This window comes from Podarcis filfolensis, assembly GCF_964270895.1.
Source record: "Podarcis filfolensis genome assembly, chromosome: 3".
NCBI lineage: Eukaryota > Metazoa > Chordata > Lepidosauria > Squamata > Lacertidae > Podarcis > Podarcis filfolensis.
The window spans coordinates 54,773,134-54,793,182 of record NC_139606.1 but is presented as its reverse complement, the minus strand read 5'-3'; the positions used below and the strand labels follow the sequence as shown (position 1 = coordinate 54,793,182).

General features: G+C 40.5%; 1 protein-coding gene across 1 annotated transcript in view; it reads right to left on the bottom strand.

Moving 5' to 3' along the window:
• SLC35F1 (solute carrier family 35 member F1) overlaps positions 1–20,049 on the bottom strand; it is a 182,434-nt gene that overhangs the window by 86,406 nt on the left and 75,979 nt on the right. Inside the window, exon 2 of the mRNA XM_083608642.1 lies at positions 293–468. Coding sequence (XP_083464768.1) covers positions 293–468 — 176 coding nt within the window. The remainder of the gene's footprint in view (positions 1–292; positions 469–20,049) is intronic.

Here is a 20,049-nt window from a genome sequence, read left to right as displayed (position 1 = left end):
AGAGGGGCAATTATCCACTATGAGAAAGAAAAGCCAGTGCTTTTTTTTTCTGGGGGTGCGCAGGGGTATGCATACTCCTAAACATTTTGTGAATCTAAGTTTGGCCTCATTGAGTGGCAGTATTTCAACATGAGTAGGAAAATGAGAGTACCCCTAAACATTTTTAAAGAAAAAAAAGCACTGAGAAAAGCTATAGCAGCAATTATTATTATTATTATTATTATTATTATTATTATTATTATTATTATTTATTAATGCAATAATTATTCTACATCCAGAGAATGCCACTTACCTTGTCTAACAGCTAATGTTGTAGTATAGACCAAAAATAAGAGAATGTAGTTCAGGAAACTCTGAAAGACTGGAGTGTTGGCATGAAAATCATCTGACAGATACTTGCTGGTCAGGCTAATACCGCAGATAAGCAGGGACAGAACCTGCCCAAGAGCTATAGACAACAGGAGCTCCCTAAAAAGAAACAAGGAAGACAAGAGATACAGCATAATCAGAATTACTCAACAGCCAAGAAATTCCTACAACCCACAAAAAGAATAAGCCCAAGTCTGAAAAAGCAGTTTTCTATAGTCCTACCCCTTCACTCCAGGCCCCTAGTGATAAGTTTGAAAATATAATAGAAATAGTCTGGATTCTTCAATTGGGTTCACAAATTGCAAATTTCATTCACCTCTCATTTTATGCCAAACATAGTTTGTTCATTTTTATTTTGTGTTATTTTTCCCTTTCAGCATTTGCCCTCCTTCCTCTGATCTCCCTTCCTCCTCGCCATTCTCTTCTTCTCTTCTTGCCAATTAGCTGTCTTCACTTTTAAATCTAGATCCTGCAAGCTTCCTTTAAAAGACCGAAGAAAGGATCTGAGAGATAACCAAGTGAACAGAGCAGTTCCCTTGGGATTTTTATTTATTCCCGTCTCAGATATTAATATATCACAAATCTGCTTTTTGACAGCTCTTGCTCACATAGACTGTTGTCATTACAAACCCATCCACTGATCATTGTATTGGCAGCTGGGATGATACATGGGTGAAAGCTTTGTTGGTAACCATGTTTTCACCTTTCACAGCAACAAGCCTCCAAGTGTTGTGTGTCAGTCCCAATCATGGAATGAAAAGAATCAAATAAGCAAAGGAAAGAGCAGGCTCTAATGCAAGATTTTCTTTTTATCGTGGACTGTGCTGAAAAAGTTCCACATGGGCCTCAAACCTGAAAAAGACCTAGTTCACCTTTGATATAACTGGTACTACACAATTGGGGATGTGGGTGGCGCTGTGGTCTAAACCACTGAGCCTCTGGGGCTTGCCAATAAGAAGGTTGGCGGTTCAAATCCCTGCAACAGGGTGAGTTCCCGTTGCTCTGTCCTAGCTCCTGCCAACCTAGCAGTTCAAAAGCACACTAGTGCAAGTAGATAAATAGGTACCGCTGTGGCGGGAAGGTAAATGGTGTTTCTGTGCATTCTAGTTTCCATCACGGTGTTCCATTGCACCAGAAGCAGTTTAGTCATGACCCGGAAAGCTGTCTGTGGACAAACGCCAGCTCCCTCAGCTTGAAAGCAAGATGAGCGCCACAACCCCATAGTCATCTTTGACTGGACTTAACCGTCCAGGGGTCCTTTACCTTTTTTCTTTCTTTCACCACACAACTGCCTCTGTCCTGTGTGATTTGAGTCCTATGTTGCATCAGTAACATGTATTACCTTGTAGGATGTGCTGTTCCTTTAAATCTTGCCCTCCTTTCCAATTCTGCTTCAAGCACTGTTCAGGCATCAACATACTCAAGCAATCAGAATCAGATGAGTGGGAAAGCAGTCATGCCAGCTCCCCTTGTCCCTTCACTGTTTACTTACTGCTCAGCCCTGCCAGTCCTGATCAGGTTTCTAAGTTGTATAGAAAACCCACATGGAGTTCAGGTGTGGCTATTTGCTTTGACAGATAGATTTTTATATATATAAATGATAGGGCATAAACAGTTGAAGTGTAAAGAAGCCATCTTGTTTGTGCAAGGACTTCCACTTGTGCAATGGAAATTACCTTCCTTTTCCTCTCCCTCAGCAAGTTTATGGGACACACAGGAAAGGAGTGTGAGGAGAAGTTTGGTTGGGCAAGTGGAAATCCTTGCATGAATGGGATGGCTTCATTGGATGCAACCCAAACACCACATCTCCTTGTATGTCCTTTACATACCGAAGTTATTTTACATCAGAGATGCAGAACCTGTGGCAGTCCAGGTGTTGCTAAACTCCAGCTCCCATCAATCCCAGCCAGTATGGTCAATGGTCATGAGAAGATGGGATTTGTAGCCCACAGGGAATCCCAGGTCTTTCTCTTCCCCCAGCAAGGGAAGGTTCTACTCAGTTTAATGTAACTTAAAACCCTTGTACCAATCTTATAACAATTTGCATAAGCAATCGTGACATTGGGAATACATCATTCTTGTGAGAGAAGCAGGACATGCTTCTGCACACAGATGTACGATTAAACATTGTTCAGGTTCAGGGCTCATTAACTGCCAACTATTCCCAGACTGCTCATTTGCTACAAATACATAGGTGACGTCCCGCGTAATTGTAATCATAGGCAGAATGCAATCCTAAAGAGCTCCTGTTTCTGTCCACAGTACACAAATCAAGTTTTCAAAAGTGGCATTTGCTGTATCTGATGGCATGTTCTTCCCTTATATTCTGCCACTTGGTCTTTTTTCCTCACCTCCACACCCAGAACCCACCGCAGTTCTGAAGATAAACACATTACTGATTAGGCAGATGTGCATAGTTGCTTCAAGGCATGTAGTGCACAAACAAGGCCCAAATTAAACCTGTGAATTACTTTGAAACAATTCCCACTGTGAACGTACAAGAGTCTTTAGCCAGCATTTGCATTGAATTCCTACTGTAGTCAATTAAGATGGAGGAAAATTAAGTTAAGGGAAAGCAAAACTAAATTTACAGAGTGCTATAAAGATAAGCTTGGATCTCCCAGTAAGTAAAGCCTTTCAATTTTAGATACAAGTTAAGAATGTGATGGTTCCAGTTTATTGGTTTTCCCTTAGGCGCCAAGATAAATCTTTCCCTTGCCTACCGGCTTTCAGTGCGGCGAGGCAGCGTGACAGCTTTTGACAGCACGGCAAATTTATTACAGGCCTGACACATGTTGATGAAACAGACTAGGTAAAAGGAGAGAGAGAAAAACCCCACAAGGGCAGTGATCTCATTTTCCTGCTTTTAATAGAGTTTTAAATTGCAAGGTGTTGAATGAGTTTATGCTTAGTGGAAACAAAAAGTTCAAAAGGAGAAGTGAGAGTGTACCTGCTGCAGACTTCAAGCATTAGCTCGAAGTAACTCCTAGTCTGGGTAGCCATGTTCAAATGGGTAGCACCACATATTCAAATGTCTCAAATTGACCAGCAGAAAATTGACCAGCAGCAAAATGCAGCCTTTTAATAAATAAGTTTGGAATGGTTCATCTTACTGAATATTGGGCCCCATCTTTTATACAGAATATTCATTCTGATTTATTTATTTTTTTAAAAAGACCTTTATTGTTGTTTTCCCATGCAAAATACAGCACTGAGCAAAGGCATATTACAATTACGCTAACCATGGTAGAACAGGAAACAGAGAGGAAAGGCTGGGGGTGGGGGTTTCTAGGCTTCCCAGAAATATGTGAGTTGCAAAAAAAATATGAAAAATGTTCCCTTGCAAATTAGAATAATTTCACCAGATAATTTGCAACAGAATTTTTTTCTAGTTTGTATCAGAAATTTTTCCAATGCCCTGAAGAGTTATGTGCTTAGTTTATAAATACCGTATTTAGTAAACAACACTAAAAACTTGGAAACCACCAAGTGTACATTATATTGCATTGCAGTCTGCATCTATTCATTGTTACTAATGCACTTATGAAATGTAAAATTTTATGTGGAAAAATAAAGTCCTGGAAAATGTTCTACTCTACATCCCTGTGACCATCTCTGTGTTGCAAGGTGCAATCTTGTCAGGTATTGAGAAATTATCATGTCTATTGATCCTAAATACTTCCAAGAATCCTTCAACTTTCTTTGCAACCGTTTTATGAATATTTATTTTTTCCTTCTGTTTTTCAAACCAAAGCAGACTTTTGAGGACGCTTACTGGAAACATGTAATGACTGTTGCTTATTTTAACAGAATTTTGCATATAACTCCCAACACTGCTGCCCATCTAGGAGAAGGAAAACTCTGGTTCTAAAATTCTGCTGGCTTGCAGGATATCTTTGGGATGTCCTTAAGACAGTTGGACGACACTTATACGCCTCCTTCTGACAACTCCTGCAGTTAAGCTGGCATCAAAGATATTGCTCTACTTTTCCTTGGATCACATTATTGAGGCTGAGTCTTGCCATCACGGCAGCCCAAGACCGCCACACACTTCCCAGGCTTGTTCCCCAGGGAGATAACTTCAGTGCTGCTAACCCAGTGGTTTGACTTCACCCCCAGATCATACTCCATTCTCTCTCAAGACAGATGGATGCCAACAACAGCAACTTATTTAAGTCCAGTCAATTTCAATGGTCTATTCTAAATATGGTTTAAGTCTAGATTCAGCTCACACTTTTTGAAACACTTGTAGGTGGTTCAGGTTGTTTCAGTAGGGAAGTTGCCATTTTGCAGCACACGACTCACTGTAAATGGTGAAAAAGGCATAAAGAAAAAGGCAGTATGGACCATTTGATCCTTTAGTAATGTCTAAGGAGTTAATGCAGATGGCATTAATTTCTAATTCAAAAAGGCAAGATTTCCACTGGGAAATAAAACAGGATAAGATCCCAGACTCATTCAATATTCTGTGAAACATATTTATGCAAATTTTATTAGAAATATTATTGCACAAGCTATATGTCAGCCTATTATGTTACAAATTGTGGAAAGTTTTAGAAACTAATTGCTGCAGCAACTTATAATTACTATTTGTTCCTTACATTATTATCGCATCATACTTCCTTCAGTAAGCTGAAGGCGGTGTACCTGCATTTTCTGAGAAACCCCACCTTCCATTTATCCCCACAGTGTTCTTGTGAAATAGGATGGACTGAGAGTCGATGACTGGCTCCATGAATTTCATGACCAAATTGAGAGTTGAAACCCATCCTGCCATCCTCCATGTAGCCACAACACTTTCACTCTGCAGTCAAGCACATTTTGGTGCCTGCTTAAAACATTTCTGTTTAAGCAAGTCAGTCCAGACACACATATATTGATATGTTTTTGTTCAGTGCTGATTTTAATTGTTTTAAAAAGGGTTTTACTTGTTTTAAACTGTTTTCATTGGCAGTTCTAATATTTCTTGAAAGCCACTTAGGGTTTTGTTTCATTTTTTTAAAGCAATCAAGCAATAAATTTAGCTAAATAAATGCTAGACTGTAAGACTTCAGTTTCAAATTTGCCATTTGTCTACAGATGAAAACCATTCTGATCAACTTAAGGGCTGCTAGGTGAACAACTCACCTACCTTATCAGCATACTGTTTTGTCGTGTATATCTAGAACAATTTCTGCATAGCCCATAGATGGAAGGACTGTGGTCTTGTGATTATGAGGGCAAACACTCTCAAGCTGCATCCATATACCCATCAGAGCTGGTAAAGTCCAGCTGGGAGAATCTAAGCCTTTGTTAATTGCTTGTTTTTAACTGTTTTCATTGATAATGCAAATATTTCTTGAAAATCTCTTAGAGGTTTTGTTACAATCAACCAGGTCTCCTCAATACTAGTCCAGCTTTTAAGCAATAAATTAGGGGTCAGCAACCTTTTTTAGCCGTCCCTCAGACCATGTGGGGGGGCCGGACTATCTTTTGAAAAAAATAATAATGAACGAATTCCTATGCCCCACAAATAACCCAGAGATGCATTTTAAATAAAAGGACACATTCTACTCATGTAAAAGCACGCTGATTCCTGGACTGTCCACGAGCCGGATTGAGAAGGCGATTGGTCCGCATCCGGCCCATGGGCCTTAGGTTGCCTACCCCTGCACTAAATCCTGCTGGCTGTCACAGTAATTCCCAATCTGTGTAAAGGAGTGTGCTACTGTGCTGCAAGAGAATTGTTAAGTACACTGCAACAAATTCATTATCTGAGTAATTAAAAGGTTCCTCCCCAAGGAAGCAGCCTCCTGCATTTCTACATGGCAGACCATGTACAGTATCTCTCGAAGGAAACCATAGTTTGCTTTACCATGGCATGCAAACCAGGCCTCTGTGTCTCTTTTTCAAAGTCAACACTCCTTAAAAACTCAAGAATTAACCCCATAAGACTGGCAGGGAAAAGTCCATGGAGTGAATAACATTCATGCTGAAAAGAAGTTGAGACTAACAGCATATACTGTTGACCTCCAAAAGTCATCAATAGATTTCCACCTCAAGGAAACTCTCCTTTTACTGAACCTCATTGAAATGTTGATTTTGCTGCTTAGTGTTCCGATGCAGAGATCAAATATTATTTTCAAAAAGATGAAATCCATACACGCAGATGCTTAAGACTTAGACAGGAGGAAATCTCAGTGGTGCCTTTCTACAGCTAGGGCTAGAAAATTGATTAAAGATCAGATTCAAAAACATGCCATGAATTTAAGTTTTTTTCAAAAGTGCTACAATGGTAGACAGGCCTATAACTACAATCCTATACCCACTAACCTGGGAGGAAGCGTCATTGTACTCAATGAGACTTATTGCCAAGAGGTCATCAATATGAATATATTGTAAAGCACTCACAGTTTACTTTATTTGCCTCAGCTAAAGTAAGTCTGAGTGTGAGGCAAGTCAAACAGCATTTGAGGAAACCCACAGCATTCAATGAGGCTTAGCACAGGATGAAAAATTTAGTATGTGCGGTGCTTTTTTAAAAAATAAAAATAAAAAATAAAAAGCTTAGTCTCTTCACAAGATGGAGAAAAAATGATATATTTACATGATATCATGTAAATATATCTTTGTGGTGTTTGTTGTACTTGTTAAAAAATTAATAAAAATTACTTTAAAAAAATGTAAGTTTCATCTTGGATGCTTCATAGTCTATCCTGTCCTCTAGTTTCACCGTCATTACCGGTATATCTGAAATTGTTCTCTTCAGCTATAAAGGCTAGGAACTCCAGATTCCTTTGTTACCAAAAATCAATATTTTAATGGAACAAATGAGTTTGTAAGGCCATGTTTAACTCATCAGTGCTGTGAGCTGGAACAAAGAGGGAAACAATTACATCTGAGCAGACTTTTAGGATTACTTTAGCTGTTCTATATGCCTCCTTCCCTAGGATAATCTGTTACATGGAGAGTCAACCCTGACAGAAGACTGGCATGCATATTATTTGGCGCTTCAAGTCTTATTAAATACCCGCAAGGAGATTAAAATGTGATTTGGGCCTTGAGTGAACATATATGCAAGAAGGATGGCTTTCAGCATTCTTCCTATCTTCTATTGCAGTTTAGTTCCAATCCATAATCAAGTGGACTGATTATTTCTCCAAGTCAAGTGGACTCATAGAATCTTTGTCTCAGTATAAAAGAAGGAAATTATGCCACAATTAAATGCTCCCCACCCCCCTCTTCTTAAAGAAGCAACATCAGATGGTTCCACCTCCCACTTTAAAGGAGGCCATCCTGCCTTTGAATATTTGGGGGGGGGGGTGCAATAAAGGAAAAGTAGCTGGTTATCTTTAAAATGTCTTATTTGTGCTGTTCCTAAGACTGGCCTTTAATTGCAGCCTCTGTACAGTGGAACCTCGGATGGCGAACGTGATCCATGTGGGAGACACATTCACAACCTGCAGCGTTTGCATGCGCAAGTGCCGAAACCCGGAAGTAACCCGTTCTGGTACTTCCGGGTTCGGCATGGTGCGCAACCTGAAATCACGTAACCTGAAGCGTCTGCAACCTGAGGTAGCACTGTACAATCTTCTGCTATGTGTGCTTTCTTTTGTATTCAAATAACGATCTTTTTACATTTTAAAAAAACCTGTAATCTATTTGGACATGCTAATGAAATGAAAAACTTGTTGTTTTTTTAAAGTACTGAAGACAGGCCAGAAGAACTTCAAAATGCAAGCCATAAACCATGTGTTGTGGCCTGTCACACAAATATCAATGTTTAACTGGTTAATTAGGTTTGACCTCACCTGGGAAGCGCCTGGTTCAGGGACTAGATGCTACTGATGGCTGAATTTAATCCATCCTGCAGCCATCTTCCTGTGGGAAGGATCATAGCTCAGAAGTAGAGAATCCGCCTTAAGGCCCAAGGTCACAGGTTCAATCCCCCACAACTTAAGGCAGGGCTGGAAGAGAACCCAGAGTGAAACAGTGGAGAGCCACTGCTCTCCATACTGAGCTAGATGGTGCCCTCTGGATGTTTTTGACCACAACTCCCATCCATCCCAACCAACATACTAATGTATTTTGTCTACTTTGTTCTACCAGTTAATGACCCCCTACCCCTTTGCCACTACTGCTTTACTGAGTCCCGTCTGCACCAGTGTGCTATGTCCTGTCCCAGTTTAACAGGCAGCACAATCCCATACTGTACATGTTTTCTTGGAAGTAAACTCCACTGTACCCAGTTGGCCATATTCCCTGGTTCAGAGTGCTTATGACTGGAGCCTTATTGTCATCTCTCATTCAGGCTTTTCAGTATGATGCAATCCAATTCCCAGTTTAGTATTACACTGCTAAATACCACTTTGATGCTTTTATATTATGATGGCGTGAAAGCAGTAAAAGGGAAACCTCCCTCATAAATTACTCAACCCGTTACAGGTTTTAAACACTCATATGGGTGAGCAGATGAAAACACCCAAACACCTCAAGTCAGGATCAGGAAGCAAACAGCAGATGTTGCACAAATGTTATTGCGTGTCGAGGTCACCAAGCCACCCCCCAAATAAATCACAATTCACACAGAATTTTTGTTTAAGGTTTTTGGCATAATTTTGGCCACAACTTTATTAAAATACATAAATGTGAATGGTTGCTTAGGCATTGGTTATTACTATCTGTCCCCGCCCAGGGACAGAACTGACTTCCAGATTCCAGCGAAAGCCAGTAAGGGAAAACAATACTGGGAAGAAAATGGAGCCAGGCACCAGACCCTCACCTCTCCCCACATGCTCCCAGGGGCTTGCGTGGCCCAAGCCCCATGCCAGGGATTTGGACGAAAGCATGGCAAGCCCCTGGATTCCTTTAATGGAATTCCCTTGCAGCAGCAGCAGCATTTGATGGGCAGGCACAGCCAACCACATCCCCTCCACCAACCAAAAAATTAACCAATGCCTAACCGCAACCTTACAAGTTGTGACGATTTGCTACACAGTAGGCAAAAACCAAATGCCACCAGCCAATCCGCCAAATGGACAAAATTCCTACCAGGCCCCTGCCCCCAAAGCAGATGACCCCATGACAGGCATATCAAGGTCAAACTCCAGCATTCCCACAAGAGCCGACATCATTGTCCTCAGGAAATTATTTCGATAAGGGAAACAACCTTGCTATTGACCCTTGCACATGTCATCTAGTGTTTTTCACTAGGAAGTAATTAGATACCATTCAATTTTTTATTTCGCACACCCAGAAAGTACATTTTCCTTCCTAGTGTTGCTTGCATAGAGTTGAAGAAGACACCTATTTGCTATAATGCAAGTTTACTGCCCAAGGTCACATCGCACTTGCTTTCTTGAATAACCACCTGCTGCTGTATCTTGCACATTTTCAGAACAGGTTCTTCTGATCCCTCTCTCACACCCTCAAAATTGGAAGGAAGTTACCCAAAGGCAATCAATCAGGTGAGAAAAGACTGATGATACACCTTAAAAACTGATGATAAAAGGTATTATAAGAAGTGTTGCAAATGCCCCCCCCCAAAAAAAACACCATATCCAGAAGCAATCAGTACAAGCTTTATGTCAGTGGAGCTACATGGACACAGGAATGGTATATTATAAACAATGGTTAGGATCCAAAGGGATGATTTGGCTCCTGCAAAAGGCACCAAAAACTATGAAGGATAATGAGCCTAAAAGTTGCTAAACATCCTTAGTCTCCAATCTGCTCCCCTGGTAATAAACAATTCATACAATTTTCCAGAAAAAGGGTGTGTGTGTAAAACCAGTTCCACAACAAGGGGCAATAATAGCATCAATAACAATGATAGTTTACAGCACTTTCTTAACTAAGCCTACACAGAAGTAATTCAATGGGCTTAAAAGTTGGCTTAGGATTACAGCCTAGTGATGCATTTCAAATTTGTGTACCGGGTGGGGGCACCGAGAGAAAGGACTTTAAAAGCTATAAAACAATGCAATCAAGAGAGCAAATCTGCCATATTAACTTTTTTCTCTTTTATACTGGAACGCTGCAGCATCGCAACTTTTCCTCGGACGTAAAACCAATGCAAAGTGTCACCCTTCAGCATTTTTAAAGGAGCTCGTTTATCAGCTTTTGCTATTTCCTTAGAGTGTTATCTATTACATGAAAAAAACCTACTTTGAAATAGAATGTTTCTCTTCTTCACAGGCTCTGATGGGAACAGTAAATCAGTTTCACAGAAGCGAAAGCTTAATTCCCAAAGGCCTTGCAGCCAGTTCAGAATATAGCCAGAGGGGCAGAGTAGGGGTGTGTGTGTTTATATTTGAAATTCTGGTTGTGGTTGTCATTCCCCCCTCCTACTATGATTTACAAGTAATAGGAATACATATTTATGGAGATTCCATGTGTGAAATGGCCCTCAAACAAATGCCAAGCAGAATTTCTATTGAAAAATCTGGCCTGTTGTATCTCCATTTCTGAATGGCCACAACAATGAAATGAATAATGCACAAAATGGTTCATATTCTGTAATCATTGTGCAAAATATAAAAAATACAGATTTTGTAGCAAAGGCTTAGTAACACATTTTGGACAGCTCAATATCTGGATGCTACCACTAGAGGAAAAGTTGTAGCTCAGTGTTATAGGGAAATTATACAAGTTTCCTTAATCTGCATCTCAGAGTTCTGCAGCAATTCTTCCTCGTGGAATTTAATATATATTTTGTATTTTGCTACAGAGGTGGAATGGTGGTGGTAGTGATCAAGTTTAGAGTAGCACTAGCACTGGGTTTGAATGGGGTAGAAAAATGAAAAGAAGTTGCTTCTAGTTATGATTGCCAGCTAGTGGTGATTGCCATAGATTTGGAGAAGAGGGAATTTCTTGCTGTTGTTTGTTGCTGGTTAAAAAACAGTAATTTCTTTTTAATTAAAAAAGAAGAAGGGTCTGATGTATGGTTTAAATAAGCAATGTATATTTATGAGCATTGTAGATTGTAGATTACCTAACCTCATACAAGGTACTCTGAAATTCCATCTATCTCTTAAAGGAGAAATAAAATCCCCTTGCATTCCCTTGGCTAATAACGGGAACTTACATAGGAAGTTGCCTTTTATGAAACCAGCCTACAGTGGTACCTCAGGTTACATACGCTTCAGGTTACAGACTCCGCTAACTCAGAAATAGTGCTTCATGTTAAGAACTTTGCTTCAGGATGAGAACAGAAATTGTGCTCCGGCGGCGCAGCGGCAGCAGGAGGCCCCATTAGCTAAAGTGGTGCTTCAGGTTAAGAACAGTTTCAGGTTAAGAACGGACCTCCGGAATGAATTAAGTACTTAACCCGAGGTACCACTGTATTTGCCTATCTGTATTGACTATCCTGACTGGCCATGGCTTTCCAGGATCTCAGACAGAAGACTTTCACATTCCTTGCTACCTGACTCTTATAACTGAAGAGGCAAGGAATTCAATTTGGAACATATGGTATGCAAATTATGTGTGTGGCCATTAAGTTATGGAGCCTTCCCTTGGCTTTCATGGAGATGTACATGGAGCAGTGAGGGACAAAAGGGATTTCTGTCTCTACAGTCATATCAGCCAAAGCAACCCTGATCAATGGGAGGGCAGATGTTACAGCCAGATCACTCTCAGAACACAGCTTGCTACAGGAGAGGAAATTATGGTTCTATTTGTTGGCCTGTCTTTATTCTATCCAGGAAGCAAAATATTATTATTATTATTATTATTATTATTATTATTATTATTATTAATACCCCACCCATTAGACTGGGTTTCCCCAGCCACTGTGGGCAGCTCACAGCACATATCAGAACATACTAAAACATCAAACATTAAAAATTTCTCGATACAGTTAGATTGGGATCTGAAGATGTACTAGTTTATCAAAATAGTGCTGAAACTCATTGCTCATGAGCAAATTATGGCATGTCTGGACATCCTAAGATACAAAGTTAACAGACGGTGAAAGTGCATTTATAAACTGAAAACCATCCATACTGTGCATTATCCTTGTTACAGTTTATAAACTCTGACACTACTGGTCACGTTGTTAGACCTGATTGCCCTATGTTTATAAATGATGCACTCAATTAACTGGACTATCTTGTCTTCCACCAGCTTGAAAATTATACTTTCCCACTTTTTGTTGAAACTGTAATTGACCCTGGGCGATATCACTTCTACTAAATTGTTTGGAGAAAGATGAAAGGTATATTCGGCTTTCACTTTGTGCATCTCACTCTCTAACACACCCACAACCACACAGGGAGGGTTTTGGCAGCTTTATGCAGTGCAGTGTTGAACTACGTGCATGTTTTGAACCATCCTAGATGTTCAAGATACCCAGCATAACACATTCTTGCACAAACGTCATAGTGGCTAGATGAAGAAGTGCAAATTGTAGCAAACAAAAAAAGCTAAGAGGCATATTCAACAGCTCATACGGAAGCATCCCATTTTCTTCTATTCATGGAAACTGCATATGCCCAAAGAGTTCCCCTTTGCAGGCATGTAGTATTCATTGTTGCATAGAAGAGAATGGGGGAAAGAGCTCCACCCATGCAGAGCAGCTGCTGTCCCTACAAAACGTCATTGTTGTGGAATCCCATCGCACAATGAAAGCTCATTGAGCTGTTAAAATAGGCAGCATCCACAAAAACATGCCACTGAAGTGCAAATTAAAGAGTATTCTTGGCCATTTATATAGCATTTCCCATGTGCTAAGTTTCACAATTAGTCTTGAAAACAACCTCTTGAAATAAGTTAGGCTGACCCACTGTGACATACCCAAGTGCACTTCACGGTTTTATGAGGACATGAGCCTGGATCTCATACTTTGCAAGCAGTTGTGGCTGAGGAAATACAGAATTCTTATATTGTTATTTCTAGTTCCAAGGCCTATATATTTTTTAAAAGCCTGCAGTCTGTCCCCCAGATTCTGAATTTTGTCTTTCCCTACCCAAGAACTTTAAACGGCATGATCTAGTAAACCAGATCAGTTTGACATTGATGGTATGTAATGAGATGATCTATTATGGCCAGGATGGGGAACCTGTGGCTCTTCAGGTGCTGTTCAACTCCAAGACAACAGGACAACAGGCAGGGATGAGGGGGGTTCTAATCCAACAACATCTAGAGAGGCACAAGTCCCCCATGCCTGCATTATATACTGGTTCCATTGTACGCTTTGTCATAACCCAGCTATGTGTATATCTTTTTTCTTTTGCATTCAGAGATGCCTGTGCTCAGATGTCAGGATCCCAGCCTGCACGAGTGCCCTGCAGAGACCACAAGCCGACTGAAAAGCTTCTTGTCAAGGTCAGGAAATGGAAGGAGTTGTTGCTGCTCCTGAGCAGAAGCGCTTGGACTTCACCCATTCTAACATCTTTATTGCCCAACAATCAGGATTTCTCCAAACAGCCTCAAACTGGGACCTCACCATCATTTAGTATGCCTCCTTCCCTCCTTCAAATGCCTCCACTCCACACCTGACATCGCCTTGTGACTTTCCACACACTGTCCTTAGCTAGCTTGAAATTTCCATTTCGTAACTTCCATTAAAGGCATTCAGGGCAGAACATCATAACAATTATGAAGAGGTTAAAATCTAAATCTTTCTAACGCCACCCAGGGTAAGCTTTAATACCCAGAAATATGACGCTTGACATGCATTATTTCTTAATTATAGCACATCACTTGACACACTTAGCACAATGGAAGCAAAATTAAAGGCTGGGCACAGATCAGCAGAATATAAGAAAGAAAGAAATCAATGCATGGGGCTTGGCTTCCACTTCACTCGAAACAAACTAGCAATTTTAGAGAACAATGATTCTTTCTGTTTCTTTTCTTTCTCCCTTCCCCATAGCAAAAACAGAGGAAAGCCATTTTAAATCTCCCCCCTGAGCTGAATTGCCAGAGTACTGGATATCTAAAATTAAGCGTCTTCTGTGACCTTTTAGTGTATTCCAGGATAACTGCACATTTCTTTCAGCCAACAGATTATTACATACCCTGAGAATAATCAAATGAACAGCAGGCACACCTAAATCTCATTGAACTAACTTGGTGGTTAAATACATAAATGGGATTTTTGCTGGATTGTACCATGTTCCCAGCCAGATTAAATGCTTATGTAAGTGTGCCAGAACACCTGGAACAAAATTCAACCTTTTTCCTTCTCTTACCTGCTATTTACCTATTCCCGTGTCTTTCTGAATTGTAGCTTACCAGTTAGGGCCAGGGCCAGGACACTCCTAAAGTTCACCCCCTTGCTCCAAGACACAACTTGGGAGAGTGGATCATACCACCATTCCTTATTCCCACAGAAGTCAACTGTTAATATTTCTGCTCTTTATCAAGCCCACTGTGGATTTAAATGCATTTCAATATTTTAACGTGTGCTGGCCTACAATTTCTATATTCATATTTGGCATGCTGAGTAAATATGTTAATATTTGAACAAACCCAAGGGGGGAACAACACAGGAAAATACTGCATTGGATAATAATATGACAAGACATGCTTTTAACATAATATGCAAATACCGACACATAGCGTGCATATTTGCTCAGCAGTGTCCCCATTAAAATTAATTACGTGAGCTTCCTACATGGGTAAGCACACCACGATATCGCCTAGGATTACTTTATCATGTTAGCTTTGCCTCATTCTCAAGGCATAACAATTCACAACCTATCTTCAATTTCCATCTCAGGCTTCCCATTTTCAGCTCGCCTTAAGCAAATGTACTCCGAATTATACGACGAGGCTTGAGGAGCTTAGCAGCAAGGCAGGCTCCCCTCCACACCATTCTCCTTTCTCCTGCCACTTGAATCCCATGCTCATTAGCCAGCACTCTGAAGTGGGAGAGAAGATTTTATGGCTACAGTACTGAGTCATGGGCTATCTGACATTCCGTGCAACTTGCTGGGAAAAGATTGTCTGCAGTTTCCTTCACAGCCTTCAGAAGGCAGAATTGGTGGAAAATCAAAGCCCTTAGAAATGTCAGCTTGCCATGTGGCTGTTCACGTACATGGGATACTAGCCCCTTGAGTTTATTCATGGATCATCATTATTCATCAATATGTATTAAAAATAACTTATCAAGTTCACCCTGACAATCCTAGTTTATTTTATATTACCTGCTAATAGTAGAATTATTCTATTATGTTTCTTTTGCTATAAATTCCTCAGTTTTTTGTTCATTTTGGCTATATATGATTTACTCTGCATTTTTCAAAAAACAAAAAACTTTAAAAATGTATAACTTGCCATTCATCTATATTATCGCTGTTGCTGATGCTACTGTGAATTTCCTTCCATGTATATCTCAAGGTGTTATACAAAATACAATAAATAAACTACAATGCAATTAAAGACAGCACAAAAACAACAAACCAGAAGATGAATTCAAAGACAATACAAAATTGACACCTATGGCAGACACACCAGGGCAGGGTGCAATATAAAATTGCAATGGACCATGCAATAAAGTGACAATTTTTTTTTAAAAAAAACTCTGCATCAGAATTAATAGATACAGCTAAAAACAAACAAGAATATAAACTGAATGGGTCTAACAGTGAAACCCTTAACATGTCTGGACACATAAATATGCCTTCACCTGTCATCAAAATGAGAATAACGTTGGTGGCAGCCACACCACTAAGTTGGGAGGCCATTTCATAGATGGGGGCATTCTACAGAAAAGGCTCTTTTGTGCATATAGTGCTTTTGCTCTAGTGGTGGAATGTAGAGAAGAGCGCCCTCTGAGGATCTTAAGGCATCAAGAGGCTGGTACAGGAAGACATGTTCCTTCAAGTCTTAAGCTGCTATGGCTTTAGAGAGCAACACATACCTCTTATTTACTGAATAGAGAAGAATGCAACTTTTAAAATAAGCAGTGTCATTTGGAAATTTAACATACACAAAGGAGATGTGCAAGGAGCTAGTCCAGGCTCTTTTCTGCTTGTTTTTTGATGGGGAAGACACCTGGCAACGGAGTTCCATGAGCATGGTGATCTGCAGTGACACTCATGGCAGAAGCCACCAGGGAGCACTGTTTTCAGAGTTTTATCTGTTCTTGGTGTTCAAGCTGTGCTAGTGTCCAGGCTGCAGAAATGTCAAACGCACTAGCTGTGACACATGTTCCCCTGGTGAAATGTGACAGCATGTACAAAACACTGCAGTTCTGTGCTAGATAAAGCTCTGATTAAAAAAAGGGGGGTGTCAAACAACAGATTAACATACTTTAGAAACTTAGGAAGCTGCCTGATACCAAGTCAGAACCTGTCCATCTAGCTCAAAGTTGTCTATACTGACTGACAGTGGCTCTCCAGGATTTCTGACAACGGACGTATTCCGGCCCTACCTGAAAATGCTGGGGACTGAACCTGGGACCTTCTGCATCGAAAACCGATGCTCTGCCACATCAGCTGATTCACTGTCTTTTTAACAGGTTATCAATTAAATGACCAAGAAATACATTGCCTGGTCAACATTCTGAGATTCTGTTAAGTATTTTGAGTGTCTGTTAAATAAGCAGCAGAGGCAAATCATTCATTGTTTGCCAAATCAACTAGAAATGTGAATCAAGAGGTGTGTGTCGTGAGTGAAAACACTTTCAGATTCACGTTACGTCTAAAATCCAATTAAGGTTCATATTTTGAATCTACGGTTGTTGAATCGATTCATCACATCATGTTTCACCTCAAAGGTGCTGTGTGTATCTTCTGCCAGCTAAGCTAGTTTTCTGTCCGTTCAGCAGATTTTGCTGACTCTCTGAAGTGGCCGGGGGGGGGGGGGTGCTACAAAAACCCTTCAGAAGCAAAATTCCTCTCTAAACAGCCTCCATCTTCAGAATCTGGTCTTATTTTAAGGCCGAATCAATTGATTAATTGATGCAACTTGAGAGTATTTTTGAGCATTACAACAAAGGGCAGAAGGTATACATGGGTAATTGTGCAACAGGGATGGCTAACCTTGTTCAGTCCGAGGGCTAAATTGCTGGTCAGCGACCACTTGAGAGACCCCATGCCACATTTTTTGAGGGCCACAGGCCAATATATGTGCATGCACGTGTAAACAGCACAAACATTCAACAGGCAGAAGGGCATAGGCTCACCAGGCATGCAGCTATCCAGCATTCTCTCCTTCTCTCACACATGCAGTTGTATACACACATATATATACTGTTTCACACAAACAAATATGGACATGCGCTCACACTCAGCATCTCCATCCCTCCCCACTGGGATGAGAAGGACTGGAAATGTGGCCCTTGTATCAAAGGATCTGTGCAACGTAAAGGACAGCGTTACCATTCACCCTCACACTCCAGTCCTATTCCCCTCACAGAGGACTCAGCTATACTCAGTCAGTTATATTGTTGTAATTCTGTTGTAAAGATGTGACACCAAATGGCGCTGTAGAGCAAAAAACTTTGTCTATGCAATTTTACATAGGGGTTCCCTCCCCCTTTTGTTATAACGATCTAATTTATGACTTATATATAGCATTTTTTTTTCATGTGTGTAGATCCAGCCAGAGCTACAATTTGCAGAGTGGTCTCACAATCCATCTCTCTTCCCAGGCAACTCTGAGCCCTGTAGCTCTGTGGGGAGACTAGGGGTCTCCTTACAACTCTAAGCAGCCTTAACAAACTATAGTTTTTGGGATTCTTTGGAGGAAGCCATGGCTGTTTAAAGTGGTACAATGAGGCTTTAAATATATAGTGCAGATGAGGCCTAGGTCACGCACAGATAAAAGGGACCACACACATCTACTGAGGCACTGTGAGGCTTGCGTCTTCTTGCCAAGTATCACTGGAGTTAGCATAATCTATGAAACAAAGTCTAGAACAGAGAGTTCCCTGAAACACTCCTTGCAAGCACTATTGGACAAATAGTGATTGCTCAAGGACAGTTGGTAAAGGTGTAATTAACTGTCCCGGATTGGTGCGCTTTGCTTAATTAAAGTATTCCTAGCATGTTATTATTGATGTTTGCTGTTGCCAGTCAAATACCTGTCTGAAATGATCTTTTGTATGTTAATAAGCTTTTCTTGATAAGTCAATCTAACTGCGCATGACACTTTGTTTACAGAGTGTCACACCCCATAAGGAAAATTATCAACACTGTTGGAAGGTTAACTTAATGTAGAAGGAAAGGTTCTGCAAAGCAAAAGTTCAAGGATAAAGGACTGAGTGGGTTTATAAAAGACTGGGCAGGTGGCGCGAGCAGGGGCACAGTCCGTAGTGTGTAAAATATACATACACACACACTGATGATGCAATGACACAAGAATATATCTCAAATTAGAGACTGTTGTTTGACTTCCTTCCACTTGCTAACAGTAATTCCTTTTATAAAGATGGCAGTTTCACAACAGAAAATTGTTTATACTATACTGCTTTTCTTTAAAATCACATGCCTGCAGTGGTGCTCATAATTCAGTCTTGGTGGTATTAAGGAAGAAACAGGATCTGATGAGAGTTATTTGGTTTCAGTTGTTCTGATGACACGTAACAAAGTTATGAGGTTAGAGAGTTAAATTAAACAGAACTATGAGCGTTCATGTTTGTCAGCTGCTCATTCTACTCATCAGAGTAATACTATTAAGGATATATCAAGCTCCCCTCAAAGTGACACAAAAGCTTAAGAAAGCTTTGTCACTGTTTTTAAGAAAGCCTTCAGAGAAATTAAACAAGCCAGGGAACAGATGGCACTGCAAGTAAGGCAGCAGAGAAGCTGTACATCTTGACAGCTTTGTGTAATGGCTGGTATTTCCTTGCAAGCTACCGTGTGACATGAATTCAGTGTGAGCAAACAAGACTCCTCAAGCAAGCAGGATTCTTTCTTGCCCTGTGCACATGCCTGCATCTTGAGATAGCAAAGAAGGATTGCTATATAAAGCCATGGCTCTGATTATTAGGGAAACCTGCAGCCTTCCAGATGTTGCTGGAACTCAGCTCCCAAACATCCCTGACTGGCTAGGGCTGATGGAGTCCAACAACATCTGGAGAGCCACAGCTTAGCCACCCCAGTGGAACAATATTAGAGAGTGGAACATTTCCAGTTTCTCCTTCACCACAAAACTGAACTCAGTTGGAAAGCGAGACACATATTATCACCCCACTCCCACCACCTGGAAATCCAAAATCTTGTGTAGGGAGGATGGGGAAGAAATTTGGATATAAAACACACCAGCACTTTCACGTCTAATTTCCCACTATCTCTTGAACACCCTCAGAAATGAATATGCACCTGGGTTTTTACTGTGAAGGCACTTCATTTTTACAAACCTATTTTAGCCCTATCCCCCTTTTAAAAACATGTGCCAGAAGACATGGAATTAAAAGAGGAACAGGGCTAAAAATACACATCTGTATGGTTCATAATCGACACACACTTTGTGAATTTTAAAATCACGTGGTCGCACTTAAGCCTCATAGGAACTAGCCTTGGGTTATTGGATGAACAGTAATGTACCTTAAGACTTGTGCCAAGACCCACAAATTAAAGAACACATGCATTCCTTCAGAGTTTCACTGTGGTTTTTGACTAGGTAGCTTCTCCACATCCAAAATTATGCCAAGATCATCTATAAAATGAGTTCCAAAGTTCTGACATTCTCAATGTGTTGCACACATCTAGAAAATGAAGCATTTAGTGTCCAGGTATATGAAATTGC